Source organism: Mycetomoellerius zeteki, unplaced genomic scaffold (assembly GCF_001594055.1).
Source record: "Mycetomoellerius zeteki isolate Tzet28-1 unplaced genomic scaffold, Tzet1.0 scaffold155, whole genome shotgun sequence".
Classification (NCBI taxonomy): domain Eukaryota; kingdom Metazoa; phylum Arthropoda; class Insecta; order Hymenoptera; family Formicidae; genus Mycetomoellerius; species Mycetomoellerius zeteki.
This window is the reverse complement of record NW_017256500.1, coordinates 4,031,471-4,050,970: the sequence shown is the minus strand read 5'-3', so window position 1 is coordinate 4,050,970 and position 19,500 is coordinate 4,031,471. Positions and strand designations below refer to the sequence as shown.

The 19,500-nt window shown below is 27.5% G+C and overlaps 3 protein-coding genes across 3 annotated transcripts; all 3 read right to left on the bottom strand.

Moving 5' to 3' along the window:
* Positions 1 to 3,591: 3,591 nt before the first annotated feature.
* On the bottom strand, positions 3,592 to 4,075 carry LOC108720665 (uncharacterized). The gene is made up of 3 exons (XM_018444785.1): positions 4,011 to 4,075; positions 3,717 to 3,849; positions 3,592 to 3,642 (listed from the first exon to the last, which is right to left on the bottom strand). Exons 1-3 carry the CDS (start codon positions 4,073 to 4,075, stop codon positions 3,592 to 3,594), a joined length of 249 nt encoding a protein of 82 aa, XP_018300287.1.
* A 675-nt stretch (positions 4,076 to 4,750) lies between these two features.
* On the bottom strand, positions 4,751 to 5,352 carry LOC108720664 (uncharacterized). The gene is made up of 3 exons (XM_018444784.1): positions 5,201 to 5,352; positions 4,938 to 5,054; positions 4,751 to 4,874 (listed from the first exon to the last, which is right to left on the bottom strand). The coding sequence occupies exons 1-3, from the start codon at positions 5,350 to 5,352 to the stop codon at positions 4,751 to 4,753; spliced, it is 393 nt and encodes a 130-aa protein (XP_018300286.1).
* Positions 5,353 to 8,210: 2,858 nt separating this feature from the next.
* LOC108720663 (odorant receptor 49b-like) lies at positions 8,211 to 16,461 on the bottom strand. Its single transcript, XM_018444783.1, has 4 exons — positions 16,405 to 16,461; positions 16,014 to 16,159; positions 15,712 to 15,844; positions 8,211 to 8,261 (listed from the first exon to the last, which is right to left on the bottom strand). The coding sequence occupies exons 1-4, from the start codon at positions 16,459 to 16,461 to the stop codon at positions 8,211 to 8,213; spliced, it is 387 nt and encodes a 128-aa protein (XP_018300285.1).
* Between the last annotated feature and the right edge of the window lie 3,039 nt (positions 16,462 to 19,500).

Sequence of the window (19,500 nt, the reverse complement as noted above, 5' to 3'; positions counted from 1 at the left end):
TTTTTTATGATAGCAATTTCATTTTCATCTTTTAATTTGTAATGTACTTCCTGAAGCTGCATCAATAAATCCTTCACCTGTCATTCCAGCAACTTTTGTATATATCAGAGTATATATTTTTTTTACATAAAAAATTTTTAGATGGAGAAGATTACCCCGTAATAGATACTCTGTAAGCGATTGACTTACACTTTCGATGTTCAAACGGAACGAGTTATATTTTATTATAAGAATAATGAAGAAGGATGCGGAAGACAAAACCTTCATAAAGAGGTCCAAAGTATAATTTAACGTTAGAAATGTTGTCAGCTGTTAATAGACAATTTTATTTAATTTTACTCACAATTTAATTAATAATAGTTACAATATACTTACAATTAGTAGAGGAAAGTCGCCGATACTGATATAGGTCTCCTAAAGTGACACACCCTTATTTCTCAGAAACTAACTATTGCACTTTATTAATACTAATAAAATCATGATCTGTTTAGCTAATTAAAAAAGTACAAACTCATAATTCGTATATTTGTGGTTTGTTTCTAATGCGCTAAACCAAATCAGCTAAAAACGAATTCTACGAATGCGAAAATAAAATTCTTACGATTTTCTTTTGCAAATTGCATAGTTTAAATAATAGTGACTATATTATTGATAACATTACGTCATTTTAAATGCTTGTAATTTCCTAAATCAGTTTTATTTATATTATTTTTTCTCTTATAAGTCTTTTCACAATACGATTTTAAATTTAAAATTAAGATGCAACGTGAACCGCCACACCTATCTGTAAAACAGATGAACTAACTTAATCTTTATAATGCTTTATAGTATGAAATAAGTCTATTGGAGCTAAAGACAATCGTGCATATATGGGAAAACTCTTAAAAAACTATCGCATTACATATTTGTATCTTGCAGAACAGCATAAAATAAATATGCAAATAATTCAATATAAATGTTTTATATAACGAAGTGAAAATATTCTGGAAAATCTTATATACATTCACTTGTAGGTATTTTATACAGATAATGCTTGTAAAATAAAAAGAATATGAATACATGTAGCATTATTGCCTACTGTGTCAGTGTTGGAGCCCATTTTGTCAGACGCTCATTTTTGCTTACTTTACGAAAAAATTAATTATTGCAAAATTGCAAACAGTATTATAAAAACTGCTTATACTATCTGATAGAAGATACTTTTCAGTTTGTACTTACGTTTTTAAAGTTTTATTTTTATCTTTTGTTTAAGAAATATTATCTACAAAGTGTGATATGTCGATATCGGCGACTTTCCTCTACAAATATCATTGCTTAATATAGAGTGAGATAAGTAAAACATAGTCGAAACTATTGCTAGTATTATCTAACAGCGTAGTTATTATTATTGTCATAATATTTTCGTACCTGAAATATAATAATAGTCGTCAATATAGCAGACATAAAAATATGTTGAAATCTAGTGAAGTTGGATTGTTGATACGGCCATAAACCAATAGCGAGCAACAGAATTCTGTTAATGCCAAAATACTGATTCTCTTGTCCGATCATATCTTTACAAGATGCGGGACATTAGTGATTGTAAAGAAGCAAATGTGTGTATCCCCTCCTTTCTCCGTCAATCGATTAGATATTCTTTCTCAAACTCAAATTTTAGTGTAAACGTCGTAATTTACATAATAAACCATTTTTTATCACATTATGTGATTAGATATTTACCTAGAACTGAAAACATTTCTTTAACTTAAGTATGTCTATAGTCTATAATAGAGTCATCAACCTAACGTTTGAGAAAATTCATTGTATGACTTTTTTTCTTTCAAAATAAAGAAAAGTTTTTATAAAAGGTCGAAAGTCACGCAAGCGCATCCTTTCTTTTTTTCGATATCGCTGTTTCATTTTCGTGCACGCATTCGTAAGGTAAGGTTTGAGCTTTCAAATGAATATTCTTCAGTTTTGACTTTGTGTGTGTCAACCTTTATATTAACGGAAAACATTACTTTAGCGATGATATCAGAAGTTATCTAAAGTTATATACAAAGTTATATATAATATCGACTGCAAGTAATAATTTTATTTGATTTCATTTAAATATGACTATAATTTCTTTTTTCTTATCGCCTAAATTTTAGCATGCATATGAAATACTTGGAAACACATAAGTAAAAGTTTTGTTAATAACCTCCAACTTTATTCTTCTAATTTTAGATTTATACTTAATAAAGCTTATCATATAAAAATGATCAAATTAGAGAAATACGCGGCACTTGTAAATTTTGAATTAGTCAAACTAGCATGATCAATAGTTCGTAAATATAAATATTGAAGCATCAATTGTTTAATTTTCGCTAATACTATATCTCTACTAACAATACCATTATTCTTTTTATTTTTTATTATGTATTTATTTGTTACTGAATACTCTAAATACTTAAATATTTTGTATATAAACATTTTGTATATAAACATTGAAATGAATGAAATAAAATATATAAGAGTAATGTTTATCTTGCAAATTTAATGTTTAGTAGCAAATTGTGCATGGGGAAAAATTTGAAAGTTTAAAGATAATTAAAATTTTTTAAATATATGTTATGTATATTTGAATTCTCTCTCTCTCTCTCTCTCTCTCTCTCTCTCGATAGATAGATAGATAGATATATTACAATGACGGTTATGATTTAGATGCATTACAAAAACCTGATGCTTATTATTTTCTTAATTTAAATAATTTTAATCTTTTAAGAAAGATATTACTTGAAGGCAGTGAAAAGCATTTAAATATATACACTGTTTCACTGTTTACATTTGGGCTACAGCTAGTAACAAAATGTCCGTTTTTCATTTATTGCAAAAAGTTGATGTATTAATGCTTTGATTTGAATAATTTCAGTCTTCTTTTTTGACAACAAAATATTTAGCTATCTTAAATACTCAAAAATATGTATGTCCTTTTATTTTCTAAGCACAAATACTAGGAATGCACTGAATCATAAAATTATTGGATATCGGAAATCCGAAGAGAGTAGGACACCGGATATCCGGTCAGACATCTGATAGAACAATCATCCATCCGAATATTTTCCGGATATCCGATATAAATTCTCCAAATTTCTTTTAAAAGAACGAGGGGAAACAAGGGAAAAATAGAGATAATACTTGACCAGCTGTGAAACAGAGTTGTTTGCAATACAGTTTTAATATTTCTTAGTAATCGAAATTTAATATTAATAAATTTTTTATGATGGATAATAACATTTCAGCATTTTTCGGTGACAATCTATTTCGATTATCAGCATAAACCACCATAATTGTTCAAAACCATAAACTGTGTAAGAAGATCAACTGGAAAGAATATAATTTTGCATCAATGACACATACTTTCATTATAAAATTTCTGCTAGATATATATTAATGATATGTATTAATGAATACTGATGATATCAGTTAGTTAGTGAGAAGAAGGTATAATATTTATTAAGTATGTATCGGATATTTTTAGGATATAATAGGATTATAATAAATACCATTATCTTTTCACTAACTACATCCTCATCTGCAACATCCTCATGTAATAAATTCATATTTATTTTACCGTGTAGAATATATGACGGTGAAGTAAGATAACGAGGTGTTTAATAACTGCAATTATAAACATTCTCTTTTAGTGCATCAATATGTAATATGTTATGTTAAAATATTGTACATTACATTACCATGGCAAAACACTTCATAGATGGATCAAGTATTCCACCGATATGTAGAGTAAATTCCTTCGTTCCTACTTGCAATAGGAATAGTATCATTCTTTGAATGCATAAAGGGGTTTTATACCACTGAACGTTGTACCTACGGAATTAAACATAAATTGCTAGCGTAAAGTAGAAATTTTTTCATTAATTTACTACTTGATACAGATTTCTTCTGCTACAAACGAACTTCTACATTTATTGTAGCAATCGCTGTGGGAAGAACTCTTATACATCCTCTATTAGAGGAATATTTCTTACGCAGTAATAAATATGTGATTATTGTGATCCGTAATCATCTGTCCTAGAAGGTTGCCTATATACATACATACGATACATACTGAAGCATATGTAAATGACTCTAAAACTTTCTCGACGTCACTTTTAAATAACGCTAGCTAAAAATATTATATTAAGAAATAAATTTGAAGAGAATTATTAGTATAATATTCTACTAACATACGAATACAATACAAGTATTCTTTATTTTTTAAGTTTATATTATATATAATTTATACAGAAACAGGATATTGTTATGAAATACTAATTAAATACAGGTAGCAGTGTACATTCTATTTCAATATAGAGATGTGAGGAGTGTTCCAAGATTACATCTATTTACAATACTGCTCATTAATTCTTCAATAAAAATATGGCAAATTTGCATAAATATTTCATACCTGCAACATCCCAGTAAGCAGAAAACATTTTGAAACTTTTCAACAAGATTGTAGCAACGTAACAACATTGTTGTAACGTTGCTGAAATGTTTCAAAATGTTTCTTGCTTATTGGGAATTTTATGTTTAATGATAAAGTGTATGTTCTACTCGTTGATTTTCTTGTGCCTCGTCATTTAGAAGTACCTACCTAATTTATTGCATTTGTCATTTATACGTCATTTATAGTAGATTTTATTAAAGATTCTTAATTCTGGCATATCTTCTATGTAATTATTGATATTCTTACTGAGCAATATTGTTAATAATTTCGGAACAATTTTCATACGTAATTATATGATGGTAAATAACTTACTTGAAATAAACTAAGGCTCAAGCAAGCCACACCAAGGACGATTAAAATAAACAACATTTTCTCGAATGTGGTTATAAAATGTATTAACAATCTTAAAAAACAAAAAAAATGTTATTAAAAATACTGCATGCGTATTATCATCACAGATACAAACTTAGTAGCTTGCCGATGAATATCTACAGCATAATTTATAGTCTTGATCATCCAGATCTTATTTTTCAATATAATATTTTGTTGAATGTTGATATTTATAGCATACTCGATACGATAGCTGTAAATATTTATGTAATTATACAACTTATTTAATATTTTTTAGTATTATATTTGCAGACAAACTTTTTCAATATGTTGTTTAAAAGTATAAACTTTAACTTACATTTTATATTATTATGGTTATGCCTACATTTATTTTCGTACCTAGCAATTCTAAACATTCCACAGATATGTTGAATAAACGTAAAGAACATTGTACCAAGTGCTACTGCTACAATCGATGCAATGCAAATGGCTACGTTGATGTGCAATAAAATCAAGTAAAAATATTTTTCTTCATCGATGAAATATTCCATCTTAAAGACCATACGATCCGAACGAGATACATTGGTCGATAAATCAATATTAATCACATTTATCCAAAATTGAATCATAATATAAACAAATATTATAAATGCTCCAAGTGCTAAAAAATGCCATTGTACATAATGCCCGAATTAATTAAATTTTCCGTAACATATATACTTGTATATGTATTATATATACATGTACATACATGTATATACATGTATATATATATATATATAAATTTTATAATCTATCAAAATTTATTTTTTCTACTTAACAACTTATTGTTATATACTCTCTGTTATATTATTATATATTATTATACAATATATTATTCTATATACAGGGTAACTCCGGCAAATACGCCGTGCTGAGGACTTTACGCCGTAGAAGTCAGAAAAAATAGAAGGAGTGTAATTTTCCCGTAACTACTCTGTTACATGCCTTTATGTTATATTAGTATTATGTTATGATTTCAGCTTCTTACTGTTAATATTAATGAATTTATTGTGAGTTGAATCGATTTGTCACTGTAATAAGTAACGCCATCATAAGTTATAATCTACCTGAAATGATTAATGTAGGACGTGTAAAAGATTTAGTGATTATTTCGTGATACATACGTGTATGGAATAGTAAAGCATGTTTGTATTATTAAGCATGTTTGCATTATTTGTAAATTTTTCATGAGCCGTATATACCCCCTTTCCCTCTATAAGTAGCCATATATCCCACCCCTATGAGATATGCGGCAAAAATACAAGGTTTCAAAAAGTTTATTTTTTAATATGAAAAATAAATATTTCGGATTTCTAATATTTTTTTCATAGTAGTAGACAATACAAAGTTTTTACTGATATAGTTCGTTTACTATAAACATAGTAAATAATACTTAATAAATTAAGTTTTTATATACCGGAGTTACCCTATTGATGTGATTGTACATAAAATCAATAAAAGTTGTCGTACTTGCAGTTAAAGTTATGTAACGTTTTGCAATACAATCATATTTTTTTATAATAGCAATTTCGTTTTTATCTTTTAATTTGCCGTATATTTGCTGAAGCTGAGTTAGTAAATCCTTCACCTGTCATTCCAGCAACTTTTGTATACATCAAAGCATATATTTTTTTATATAAAAATTCTTTAAATGGGCACGATTACCCCGTAATAGATACTCTGCGATTAACTTACATCTTCGATGTTAAAACGGAACGCGCTGTACTGTACTATTTGCATAACGAAGAAAGATGCGGAAGACAAAACCTTCATAAAGAGGTCCGAAGTATAACTTAACGTTAGAAATGTTGTCAGCTATTAGTAGATAATTTTATTTAATTTTATTCATAATTTAATTAATAATAGTTGCAATATACTTAATACAAATACTATTGCTTAATACAGGATAAATAAAAACATAGTGGAAACTATTGCTAGTACCGTGTAACAGCGTAGTCATTACTATTGTCATAATATTTTTGTACCTGAAATATAATAATAGTTGTCAATATAGTAGTCATAAAAATATGCTGAAATCTAGTGAAGTTGGATTGTTGATATGGCCATAAACCGATAGCGAGCAACAGAATTCTATTACTGCTAAAATACTGATTCTCTTGTCGGATCATATCTTTACAAGATGCGGGACATTAGTGATTGTAAAGAAGCAAATATGTGTATCCCCTCCTTTCTCCGTCAATCGATTAGATGTTCTTTCTTCAAACTCAAATTTTAGTGTAAATATCGTAATTTACATAATAAACCATTTTATCACATTATGTGATTAGATACTTACCTACAACTGAAAACATTTCTTTAACTTATGTATGTCTATAGTCTATAATAGAGTCATCAACCTAATGTTTGAGAAAACTCATTGTATGACTTTTTTCTTTTAAAACGAAGAAAAATTTTTATGAGAGGTCGAAATGCAAGCGCGCATTCTCTCTTTTTCGGTACCGCTATTCATTTTCGTGCACGTATTCATAAGGTAAAGCTTGATTTCTTAGAAGAATATTCTTTAGTTTAACTTTCTGTGTGTGTCAACCCTGATATTATTGGTAAACATTACTTTAGCAACGAGATCAAAAGTGCATCTTAAAGTTATATATGATATCAGTTGTAAATAATAATTTTATTTGATTTCATTTAAATATGACTACAATTTTTTTTTTCTCATCACTGAAACTTTATTTTGGCATGCAAATGAAATACTTGGAAATACGTAAATGTGTGTGTAAGATGTTTGTTATTAACCTCCAATTTGATTCTTCAAATTTTAGATCTTTACTTAATAAAGCTTATAATATAAAAATAATCGAATTAGATAAATACGTGACATTCGTAAATTTTGAGTTAATAACTACAATGATCAATATGTTTTACATGGTTTTTAAATATTGAAATATATATTAGCTATTTAGTTGTCACTAATATATCGCTACTAACAATACTATTATTTTTTTATTTTTTATTATATATTTATTTGTTATTAGATACTCTAAACTGAAATGTTTTGTATTTAAATGTTGAAATAAATGAAATAAAATATATCAGAGTAATGTTTAAGTGCATTAGTAGCAAATTGTTTATAGAGAAAAATTTTTTAATTTAAAGGCGTTATAATATTTTTAAATATGTGTTGTGTATATTTGAACTATAGGTATATTACAATGATGATTATGATTTACATGCGTTACAAACACCTGAGGTTTACTAATTTCTTAATTTGAATCTTCTTTTTTAACAGCAAAATATTTAGGTAACACAGGTTCAAAAAATAAATTGTTTTATTTTCTAAATATTAACACTGTTGTGTTTTCATTAAATTTATTTTCACCATCGTGTTAGTCAAATCTTATTTGTATCACTGTGTAGAATATATGACAGTAAAATAAGATACCGAGGCCTTTATGAGCTGCAATTATAATTATAAATGTACTTTTTTATTGTAATATGGTATTATTAAAATAATCGATATTTTCTTACTGTGGCAAAACATTCCATAGATCCATGCATCATTCCAACACTTAAAGTAAATTCCTTGGTTTTTCTTTGCAACAGGAATAGTATCATTTTCTGTATTTGTAAAGGGGTCCTGTACCACTGAACGTTGTACCTACGGCATTGAATGTAACAGATCGCTAATTTTAGATAGAAATCTTTTGATCAGATAACATCAGTATATAATATGCTGATCTTTTTTTTAATAAATCAGTTTCTACTATTCTATTATAACCACTGCAAAAAGGACATTCTGTTACAGGATTGCCTCTTACGCTGTAGCGAGTACGTAATTGTTATAATCCGTTACGTTCTGAGAAATAAAGTTGCCAAAAAACATGTATAGAATATTTATCAATATGAATATAAACGACAATACAACTTCCTCCATATTATTTTTAAATGATGCTATCTGAAAAAATTAATACGATTTCATACAAATTATTTGTTTCTTTCTTTATACATATACGTTTTAATCATCAATCTAGGAATAATAGATATACCTACAATAAATATCTTTATTTTTAATATTATAGTTACACCGTTGGAAAATTTGTGTTGAATGTAACACATTACACATATCCCAAACGATTTACTCAAACTTTTGTGTTTATTTAATACACACACGCACATTTAGTACATTAGATGAGTGTGTTAAAAAAATAATACAAATATTAAGTAAAAAAGTGATCACTAAAAAGGTAATGCTGACATAGTTTATAAATAGGTATACTGTGGAAGTATATTTTGTTTAGTATAATTAATATTTATGATATGTTAAATTAACACGTATTTTATTTATTTATCGTAGAATTTAGATTTTAAAATACATTATTTTTATGTTACTTGTTTACTCATAAAAGAAATGTTAAATATCAATTTAATACAAAATCTTTAAATAACATAATTACATTATTAATTTCACTCAAATATGTTAAAAAATTTAACACAAACTATTAACAAAAATGTGAGTAGATCGTTTCCAACACAAATATGTTTTTTACTCTGTACAAGTAATTTATAGAAAATACTTAGTAAGATTATGATAAAAATGAAGATGAGGGACTCCACTTCCAATGGCATTAATATATATGTTGTCAAGATTAAGCCATAAACAACATTCAACAGATTTTAGCAGTTAGTTATTGTTTATTAAAAAGTCATTAATAAAAAATTGGAAAAATATATCAGAAATATATCAGTTTGTATCATAGTGTTAAAGGACTAATGTAATTTGTTGATATTGAAGTGAACCTTGCTTTGTGTGGAAAGTTGTAGCCCATGTAGAACGCTTCGCGTTGTAAACTGTTTGCATGTATCTACACAATAGATTCTGCCATCTTATGGAGCGGAGAAAAAGATTTCTACCATCAAAAAATATAGGTTAGAATTAGAATCTCGTTTCGCAAGAAGGATTGCAAATCCATGTAGGATCTCGCTTTGCATAAAAAGTTGCAACCTCATATGAACCTCTTTTCGTATTGGTTTACAACTTTCCATGCAAAGCAAAGTTTCAATCTAAATCTATTTTAGTTTCTCGGTGATGAAACCTTCCCTATGGGGGGAATGGAATTTATTGCGTCCATGCATACACTTTACCGAGGGGGTAATCACTTAATGTAATCGTGGGATAGAGTCCTCGAAATCATTATAAAATTTATATAAAATCTCTATGCATAATCCGATAATTACATATAAAACCATGAGAAACCATTGTATAATATTAAATAAAATCGTATATTTTACCAAATTACTTCACATGTAGTGGAAAAAATTATTTGTAATCAGATGAAATCATATGAAATCATATAATCTATGGGACAATATTTCAGCTAGTGGTTACCCCCTCGCACTTTACAATGCAAAGCGATTCAAAATTTATAAATTATTTTTTAACACTAACACAAGCTGGTATATGTATTTTTCATTTTCTTGTTAATGATTTTTTTAATAAACTAAACGATTGACAGCTGAAACCTTTTAAATGTTGTTTAGAGTCATGATCTTGACCACATATGTCAAGGTCAAAACCATTGGAGGTGGATCCCCTTATATTTTTACTCTTATTTTAGAAGTAAGAAACTTACTTGAAATAGATTAAAGCTCAAGGCAGTCACACCACATATTATTAAAGCAACCAACATTGTTTTGAACATGGACTGCATATGGATAGACAGTCTTCAAAAACAAAAAATAATGTTACTGAGAACCAATTGTTCCATCTTCGAATAAATTATGTGATAATTTATCTAATGGATAAATCGAAATATGGAACAACTCAGCCTAAATATTATAAATGTTACCTATTATGTTTATATTATATACAGGGTTTTATAATATTTAAGCACAACTTTAACCCTTAACTGGCACACTTCTCTAGAATCACATAGCTGATACAGTGGGGCGTTTAGTATCCCAACCATAAAATCGCTTGCCGCGAGTAGGTTATTTGATATTTTGACTTGAAAAAACTTCAGGGCATTCTTGAAATGTTACTTTAACAAATGCCAAAGGTTATTTTAGTGAAATTTAATTTTAAGTGTGAAAAAAATAAAATATCAAAAAAAACGCAGAAAAATTACACTTTTTACAAAAAATTCACATTTTGAATTTTTAATATTAAGGGCTAAAAATTTAATTTGATACTCTCAAGATACAATACATTAAGAAAAAAGACAGTTTGAGAGGGCTCGTTTAAAAAAAAGTATTTATTTTGAGAAATGAAGTGACAAATTTTGATTGAAAAAAGTAGTTTGCTCGACTGCCGCTGCTACACTGACGCATTTAGGCTTATTCTACCTACTCGAGAGGAAAGAGCAACTCTCGAACTATAAACAGATGGGACTATAAGTCCCATTTTCTAACAATAAGGGGACTTAATTTTGAGTTGAAATACGCTGGGGCGTCTAGTACTCCCCCCCCCCCCCCAGCCACAAAGGTTAAAAATGATTTTATATATAATTAATATATAAAATTTTAGTTTATAAAATGTAATGGTATGCTTGACGTTAAACCAATACTCCATTTTCAATTTTTCTCCTAAACTGTTAGAGCACAAGAATTAGTACTGGAGTACATACGTACATATAATTAGCACATAAAAAGTACTTTAACATGAGTGCCATTTTGACTTTTTTGGGAAGGGATGTTAATATAACGAATATTTATAAATTTTCACAAAATATGATAGTACTAACAGTGAATGATAACATTAATATTTAAAAATATTTTTGAAAGACAAAAATTTTTGATAAAATTTTCATTTAAATTCAAATTTCTGAAGATAAATATACAGAGTGTCCCGTAATTATTGACACAACGCTTGAGGGCTGGTAGAATGAACTAACCTAAGTCGAAAAGTTCTTTACTATTTTACAGTTTTCGTGATGAGGCGGGCGGACATGCACTCTCTCATTCGATAATCTGTATTAATTAATATCTCGTTAATTATCTTTCATGTACAGATAGAACAGATTAAACTGATTTGAAAAGTTATTCACCATTTTGCAATTTTCGCAATAATTAACGGTCGATGCAGGCGAATACGAGCTAATTCGGCAATTTTTAAAATTAATATCTCATTAACTATTGCGAAAATAAATTGCAAAGTGATACAGGACTTTTCGACATTGTCAGTTTAGTCCACTCTGCCTGCCCACAAGCGTTATGTCAATAATTACGGGACACCCTGCATATTAAAAAATAAAAATATTATACTAATATAATTATTGTATTGATATAAAATATATATAGAAGATTTTTTAGATAAATATAAATGAATGTGTGGAAGAGGGCCATATTTGATCAAGGCAGATCTTAGTGCCTAATAATATAGTATAAATTTTATTACACAATTTCCAGTTCAAATCATTTATTAGGCAATATTGCAAGACCCGCCGAATATGGTCTTCTTAATTCACTCATTTGTGTTTTAATTTTCCTCCATTTTAATATTATTTCTTAGAAATTTAATATAAAGAAAAACTTACTAATACGTAATGTATGTGAAAATTATCTTAGACTTTTTAAATTTAATATCTTGATTGTTATTTACTGATTAATATTTAATATTAATTATTGAATAATGTAATTGTAAAATCTAATATCTTACTTTAACTTTACAAACTAGTAATGGTAATGATAAATATTACGTGTTATTTTTATAAAGAAGTGTTTGACCCTATTTATGTGAATTGAATTCTGAAATTATGTGCATACATTATTACAAACACCCTATATATTGCATTAATATTATCGTATTAGAGATACAAACTTCATAGCTTGCCGATGTATATTTATAGCACCAATTATGCGTTCGATCACCACAATTTTCTTTTTTAGTGTAATATTTTGTAGAGTGTTGATTGCATGTTCGATGCGATAACTGTAAATGTTTGTGTTTTAACTATATAGAAACTATTAAACAACAACTTTTTAGATAAAAACAATCTTTACGCAAGCTATTTTAATATAAAATTTAAATATGGATAATGTAAATATTATTATCTTTATTCGTACCTAGCAATTTCAAATATTCCATAGATATACTGATAATATATAAGGAACATTACACCAGTCGTTGCTATTGTAATCCCGATACAAATTGCTACATTGATGTGCAATATGATTAAATTAAAATACTTTTCTTGATCGATGAAATACTCCGTCATAATAATGAAATGATATGATCGAGATATGTTCGTCGGTAAATCAATAGCCATGTTCCACCAAAATTGAGTGATAATACTAATAAATGTTGTACAAAATGCAGCTACTAAAAAACAATAGAAAGAAATTATTTAAATTCTTTAAGACATAATTTCTTAAAATTGTTTTATATATACACACAATCTTCTTGTGCAATTAATAGGTATTTTTCCATTTTATTCGATTTATAAACTTGCTACTCGTCACAAATGCATATGATTGCATGTGAAATGATGAATGCATATAAAATATCACCGGTGTCTGAGGGGCGATCTCTGCCTCTGCTGCATGCTCAGATACATTTACACCCGTCTCCAATATTTTTAGATTCGATTAATTCACCTACTCCTATTTATCTATTGATTTCAGTTTTCTCTTCAGAGCTTCAATCCGTGCACTATTATGAGGTTCCAGTGTAAATGTAAAACTTAATAAAATGTTTTTTACCTGTAAATGAAACTCCCAAACGTTTCCCAATGCAATGACATTTATGTATGATAGCGATTTCATTTTTGTCCTTTAACTCGTCACATATATGTTCAAGCTGTATCCATAAATCCTTTATCTGTCATTTCAACATTTTGTAAATTATTTTTGTATATATCAAAGATTATTATATATATTTTGATAAAACCCAAAAATTTATTTAACAAAAAATGTATCCTATTTGACGGTTACTCTATACCAACTCACATTTTCGATGTTAAAATAGAATGCATTATACGTTATTATAAAAATAATGAAGAATAACATGGAAGACAAAACTTTTATGATGAGGTCCGAAGTACATTTTAATGTTAGAAATACTGTCAGCTGCAAGTAGATAGTAATTTTGCTTTAAATATGATTAATAATAATTTTAAAATAATACAAAATAAGTCACATTGTATAACACAGAGTAAAATAAGTAAAAATGTCGTGAAAATTTACCAGCTTATAATTTAGTTTTTATATATTATAATGTCGTTATTATTACTCGCATTATTATATTTTCTTACCTGAAATATAATAATCGTTATCATTATAGCGGAGATAAAAATATACTGAAATTTAGTGAAGTTTGATTGTTGATAGGGCCACAAGCCGATAGTAAGTAAAAGAATTTTAATGCTACTAAAATACTGTCCTTCTAAATGGATCATGTCTTTGTGAGATCCGTAGCATGAGTAATTGTGCGGAGAAGCCAGAGAGTATACCTATCTCTCCTCTTTTCCATTGATCGATTCAATGTTTTCTCTTGTACCCTAAACTTTAGTGTAATTTGTACAATAGCCTATTATACCATAATATAAAGAAATTTACTTAAACCTTAGAATCATTTTTTTTAATGATATCTATAATAAAATCATTTTCTCAATTTGACATCTAAGAAAATGTAATGTATGTTTTTTTCATAAAATGGGAAGAAAACTTCTATGAGAAATTGAAAGCAACGCATGCGTATTCCCTTATTTTTATTGCTATTACTTCACTCTCATGTACACATTCGTAAGATACGTTTGGTCATTGAGAAGACTATTTATCAGCTTTGATAAGTATTATCTAGCATTTATTTCGATATCAATTTTATTAAATAAAATTTGTGTCATTTTGAAACATGATAATTATAGATCTGTGATCATTTTTATATAATATTATATTTTTTCACATTGCTACAAGTTAATAATTGTGCAATTCATAATTAATTTTTACATTCGATCAAGGCGGATCTTAATTTCTAATACGATATTTTTGTATAATTTTTTGCAATTTCTAGTTTAAGCATTGTGCGTCGATTACTTGTCGCAATTTTAGAACTAAGCTGGAATCTATAATATCACAAATTAAATTGATAAGCAGTTTAATATTTCTGATGCTAATATGTAAGAAGTATCTTTAAATAACTTATTGCGAAAAGTATTACTTTATAACTAGGATTTGAATAATTTTTATATTATTGCAAGATACGCACACACACACACACGCACACACACACACAATGGCGCAATTAACATATTATTTACAAACATGTCAGCTGCTAAATAGTTATGTTAATAATTATATTAATTAATAAATAATTATGTTAATTATTCCTCATTAAATATATACATTTTTTATACTTTTTAATTTTTTAGTATGTGTATTACTTGATATTAAAAATTTAAATCATCCTTACAAAGTTGTGAAGAAAGCGATAACAATGACTTATTTATCTTGAAGTGATAATATCACGCACGAAAAATAAAGATAAAACTTGGAAGAAAGATGTAAAATAATTGTATAATTTATTTTATTAAATATAGGTATGTGCTCAGTAAGTATATCATGTGCTTTGTTGATGAAATAAAGAGATTTAACACATCGCTATCTTGGATTAAATAATTTTATTTTTTGTGTCTCTTTTAATACTAAAACTTTCAAGAAACTTATGTAGTTAAGAAATAGACTGTCTACATTTTTTTTTTCTACATGTGATGAATACTGCTTATTCTTCTTGAAGTTATATTCTTCCACATTTTGTATCTAATTCATATTCGTCACTGCATAGATAACATGACAGTAAAGTAAGATATTGAAGCTTTTATCAACTAGAATTAAAATCATTCCAGTTTTTATTTTGTCCGCTTATAATATACATTATACATAGATATATTTAAACAAAGGCTTTATATTATTACCGTAGCAAAACATTCGATGGATGAAACCAATATTCCACCAACAATTATAGTAAAATCTTTGGCGCCTTTTAGTAATAAGAAGAGTATCATTCTTTGGATGTGCAAAGGCGCTACATACCATTGAACGCTGTATCTGCGAAATTGTAGGGACAGAAACGTTGATTTGAGAGGAAGACAGGGAGGATTCATGACTATTTTTTATCATTTTACGTTGATAATTATTAAGTTTGATTAAATTTACTTTTAATATATAGACATCCACACACAGTAAATTATCAGTATCTTATAAAAATGTTTCTTACGCGGTAATGAAAACTTGACTATTATGATCTATGATACTTTGTCCAAAAAAGTTACATATGAACAAATACATGATATTAGCAAATATAAATATAACAGGAAGAAAAGCTTCCCTAATAGCTTCCCCGGACGACACAATCTGAAAGATCTACGCAAAATAAAAACTGTAATGAGTTTTCTATATCCTAACAATCCTCATTTTATACTGTTAAGTCTTGTTTCTTTAAAATAAAAAAAAGAATTAAAATTATATATTTATACAAAATTATTATCGAATACTGATCAATAAAAAGTTGCGATAGAATGCAGTATAAGTTCTCTGTTAGCATAGCACAAATTAAAATGATCATTGCTCGTTAAAAAATAGATTTGAAAATGAAATATCAAACTTACCCGAAGAAAACTGAAACATAAGGAAATGATAAAGACTCCTGTTAAACTGAGGAACATTATCTCAAAACTAGTTACCAAATACTTAGATAATCTTTAAAAATATAAAAATATTATTGTACATATTACATGCGCATATCTTTTTATGATGCTAACCTCATTGCTTTCCGATGAATATCTATAGCGCATATTAAATTCTCGGATTTTGAAATTTTGTTTTTTAAAGTAATATTTTGCGGAATAAAGATCTTTATTGCACGTTCAATACGATAACTGTAAATAATCATAATTTTTTGATAGAGCATTTCTTTGAAAATTAAACTTTATCTATAAATTAATTTAAAATAGTAACAGTTTTTTCACAATTTGAATGTTTGTGGCTATTTTATATTAATTCGTTTTGTACCTAGAAATTTTGAACATTCCGAAAATAAACTGAAGATATCCAATGAGCATTGTTCCTGCTGCTATTGTTGCAATTGTTCCTATACAAAATGCTGCGTTTATGTGTAATAGAATAAAGAAAAAATATTTTTCTTGATCAACAAAATATTCCGTTACAAATTGTATTCGACGTGGCTGAGATACGTTTATTGATGAAGTAACATCAAACATATTTGTCCAACATTGAAAAATAATACATACAAATATTGCACAAATCCCAGCTGCTAAAAAGCATAAATGGATGATAGTTGTTTAAATTTCTGCTGTTTTGTTTTTAAAAATTTTGTTTTACGTATATCATGTACGTGTATGTACATGTCGCCAAGTAGCCAATGTGACCTCTTAATGACATTAAAGACGTTATTTTGTTACTTGGGGTACCTTATTGTCCTTATACACTTAATTACTATTCTACAATTTTATTTGTTTTATAAAGATGCTTACTGATTACTTTAAATGCACACAATGAATACTTTATAAACTTTTTGAACTATACATATATAGTCACGAAACTAATTGTTCAAATAGTACGCCATTATGTCAAAGATTTCCTGAAGCTATTGTCCGGGTGTTAAAAATTGTGGTTCTATGCACACATTATGACATTAATAGGTTCATAATTAGTTGTTCAAATATAAATAAAATGTATAAAGCTCACAAAATTAATAAAGCAATGCATGCAACAAGATCAATACGAGTTAACACGAGGGCTAATTCGAACTCAATCATAAATGAATATCAAATTGATTTAAAAATAATATAATTGGACGTTTTGATTTTCGTCATATTTTCAGCCTGTATTCACAAATAGGTATAATATCTTTGTGAAGACATACGCTGAAGACGATTTAAACAGAAAGACAGAACGTTCAATTATATAATTTTATATCAATTTAGAATTAACTTATTATTAGAGCAGAAGATGGTATTATGGCCAGTGTATATATTGTGGCCTCCCTTAATATCTCCGCTATTATATAGCGAATCCTAATGATTATTTATGGAATTATTAGTTCAGTAGCTCGCCGTTACACCATGGCGCTAATATTACCAATACTCAATAGCTAGCACTTATTATAACGCATTTTTACTTTCAAGTATTTCGAAACGTTTTTGAGGTACACTTTAGCATTTAATTACGCCTATTTTCTCATTTTTCTTAAACTTGAGCATATTATCACATGAATATATGTATTTTTGAGTGTGTTATTTGCTATTTAACATTTTATTTGACTGTATATATTTTGAGTTATGCAAATTTAAACAATACCATGGCATTTTGCTAATGTGGCCTTCTATGGATATTGATTACTCACAACCTCTTTTTTCAATTTTCATATCAAAATAATTATTTGATAATCGATTGTAGCTCTACTGTTAATCTATAGTTTATATTACGTGTACTATTTTTAGTACTGAGATTTTTAGTACTAAGCAGCTTATATGCAGAAGTTATGTGAATGTATATACATTCATTTGCATACATTTTAAAATGTTTTATTTTTTTGTTAATATTTATACCACCTTCTCCTCTATATTTGAACATCCTGACTTATATTTGCCATTATTGTATATTATTCCTTTATAAATATGGTCTGCCAAGTAATGTGTGCGATCAATCAATGCGAAAATCACATTTTTTTTAAATCCGAACAATACTTTTAAAAAATCATCGATATAATGACGCACTATCCGAGTAATCAATTTCATGTTTCATGACTACATATATATAAAAAGTTATAAAGACAAGAATAATTTTGTAATGTATCAAAACCGATATTTTTCTATTAATGTTTTAATAGTATAGATAAAGAAATAAAATCACATGAACAATCTTGCTTTACCCATAAGTAGAGTTGTATAATATTTAGCATTGTAGCCATATTTTTTTATGATAGCTATTTCTTTTTCATCTTTTAATTCGTCGTATATATGTTGAAGCTGCATCAGTAAATTTTTTACCTGTGATTTCAGCAACATTCTTATATTATCTTTGTATACAACAAAACATATTTTGATATATGTTTTGATGCCTTATCGACAAATAAATATTTATTTGTCGGTTAGGGGTTTATTCTATTTTATGAATTTATTGTATATTTGAAACTTACACTTTCGATGTTAATGCAGAACGAATTGTAGTTTATCAAGTAAACAGCAAAGAAAGAAGCGGAAGACACAACCTTGGCAACGAGATCAAAAGTACATCTTAAAGTTATAAGTGATGTCAACTGCAAATAGTCATTTTTTCTAAATTTTATTTATATTAATATGAGACTTTAAATAATTACAATAATACAATATATTTAATATAAAAATTGCATTGCATGCATGCAATACATATATGAGATTAATTGATTGAAAATAGAAACGACGCCATTTTCTTACCTGAAAGATAATACTTGCTGTCAAAATACTAGAAAGAAAAATAAACTGAAACCGAGTGAGGATAGATTGTTGATAGGGCCACAAACCAATAGCTAGTAATAGAATTTTATTAAGATTGAAATACTGAATTTCCAAACGGATCATCTCCCTACGTGCTCCAGAACATTACTGCCAAGATGTCGATGGGAATATATACTCATCCCCACCTTTTTCCACTAGTCGATTAAATATTCCATAACGTCTTTCTTTTACATTTTTACATAAAAA

Excerpts from the sequence above, each read along its gene's own strand:
- LOC108720665 (XM_018444785.1), bottom strand. The coding sequence starts at position 4,075 with ATGTATATAGGCAACCTTCTAGGACAGATGATTACGGATCACAATAAT. Across the intron at positions 3,850-4,010 it reads AATCACATATTTATTACTGC|GTACAACGTTCAGTGGTATA; the intron begins GTAAGAAATATT and ends TTAATTCCGTAG. Across the intron at positions 3,643-3,716 it reads CTATGAAGTGTTTTGCCATG|TTATTAAACACCTCGTTATC; the intron begins GTAATGTAATGT and ends TTATAATTGCAG.
- LOC108720664 (XM_018444784.1), bottom strand. The coding sequence starts at position 5,352 with ATGGAATATTTCATCGATGAAGAAAAATATTTTTACTTGATTTTATTG. Across the intron at positions 5,055-5,200 it reads GGAATGTTTAGAATTGCTAG|CTATCGTATCGAGTATGCTA; the intron begins GTACGAAAATAA and ends AAATATTTACAG. Across the intron at positions 4,875-4,937 it reads ATTCATCGGCAAGCTACTAA|ATTGTTAATACATTTTATAA; the intron begins GTTTGTATCTGT and ends TTGTTTTTTAAG.
- LOC108720663 (XM_018444783.1), bottom strand. The coding sequence starts at position 16,461 with ATGTTCCTCAGTTTAACAGGAGTCTTTATCATTTCCTTATGTTTCAGT. Across the intron at positions 16,160-16,404 it reads TATGTTTCAGTTTTCTTCGG|ATCTTTCAGATTGTGTCGTC; the intron begins GTAAGTTTGATA and ends TATTTTGCGTAG. Across the intron at positions 8,262-15,711 it reads CCATCGAATGTTTTGCTACG|CTCATAAAGGCCTCGGTATC; the intron begins GTAATAATATAA and ends TTATAATTGCAG.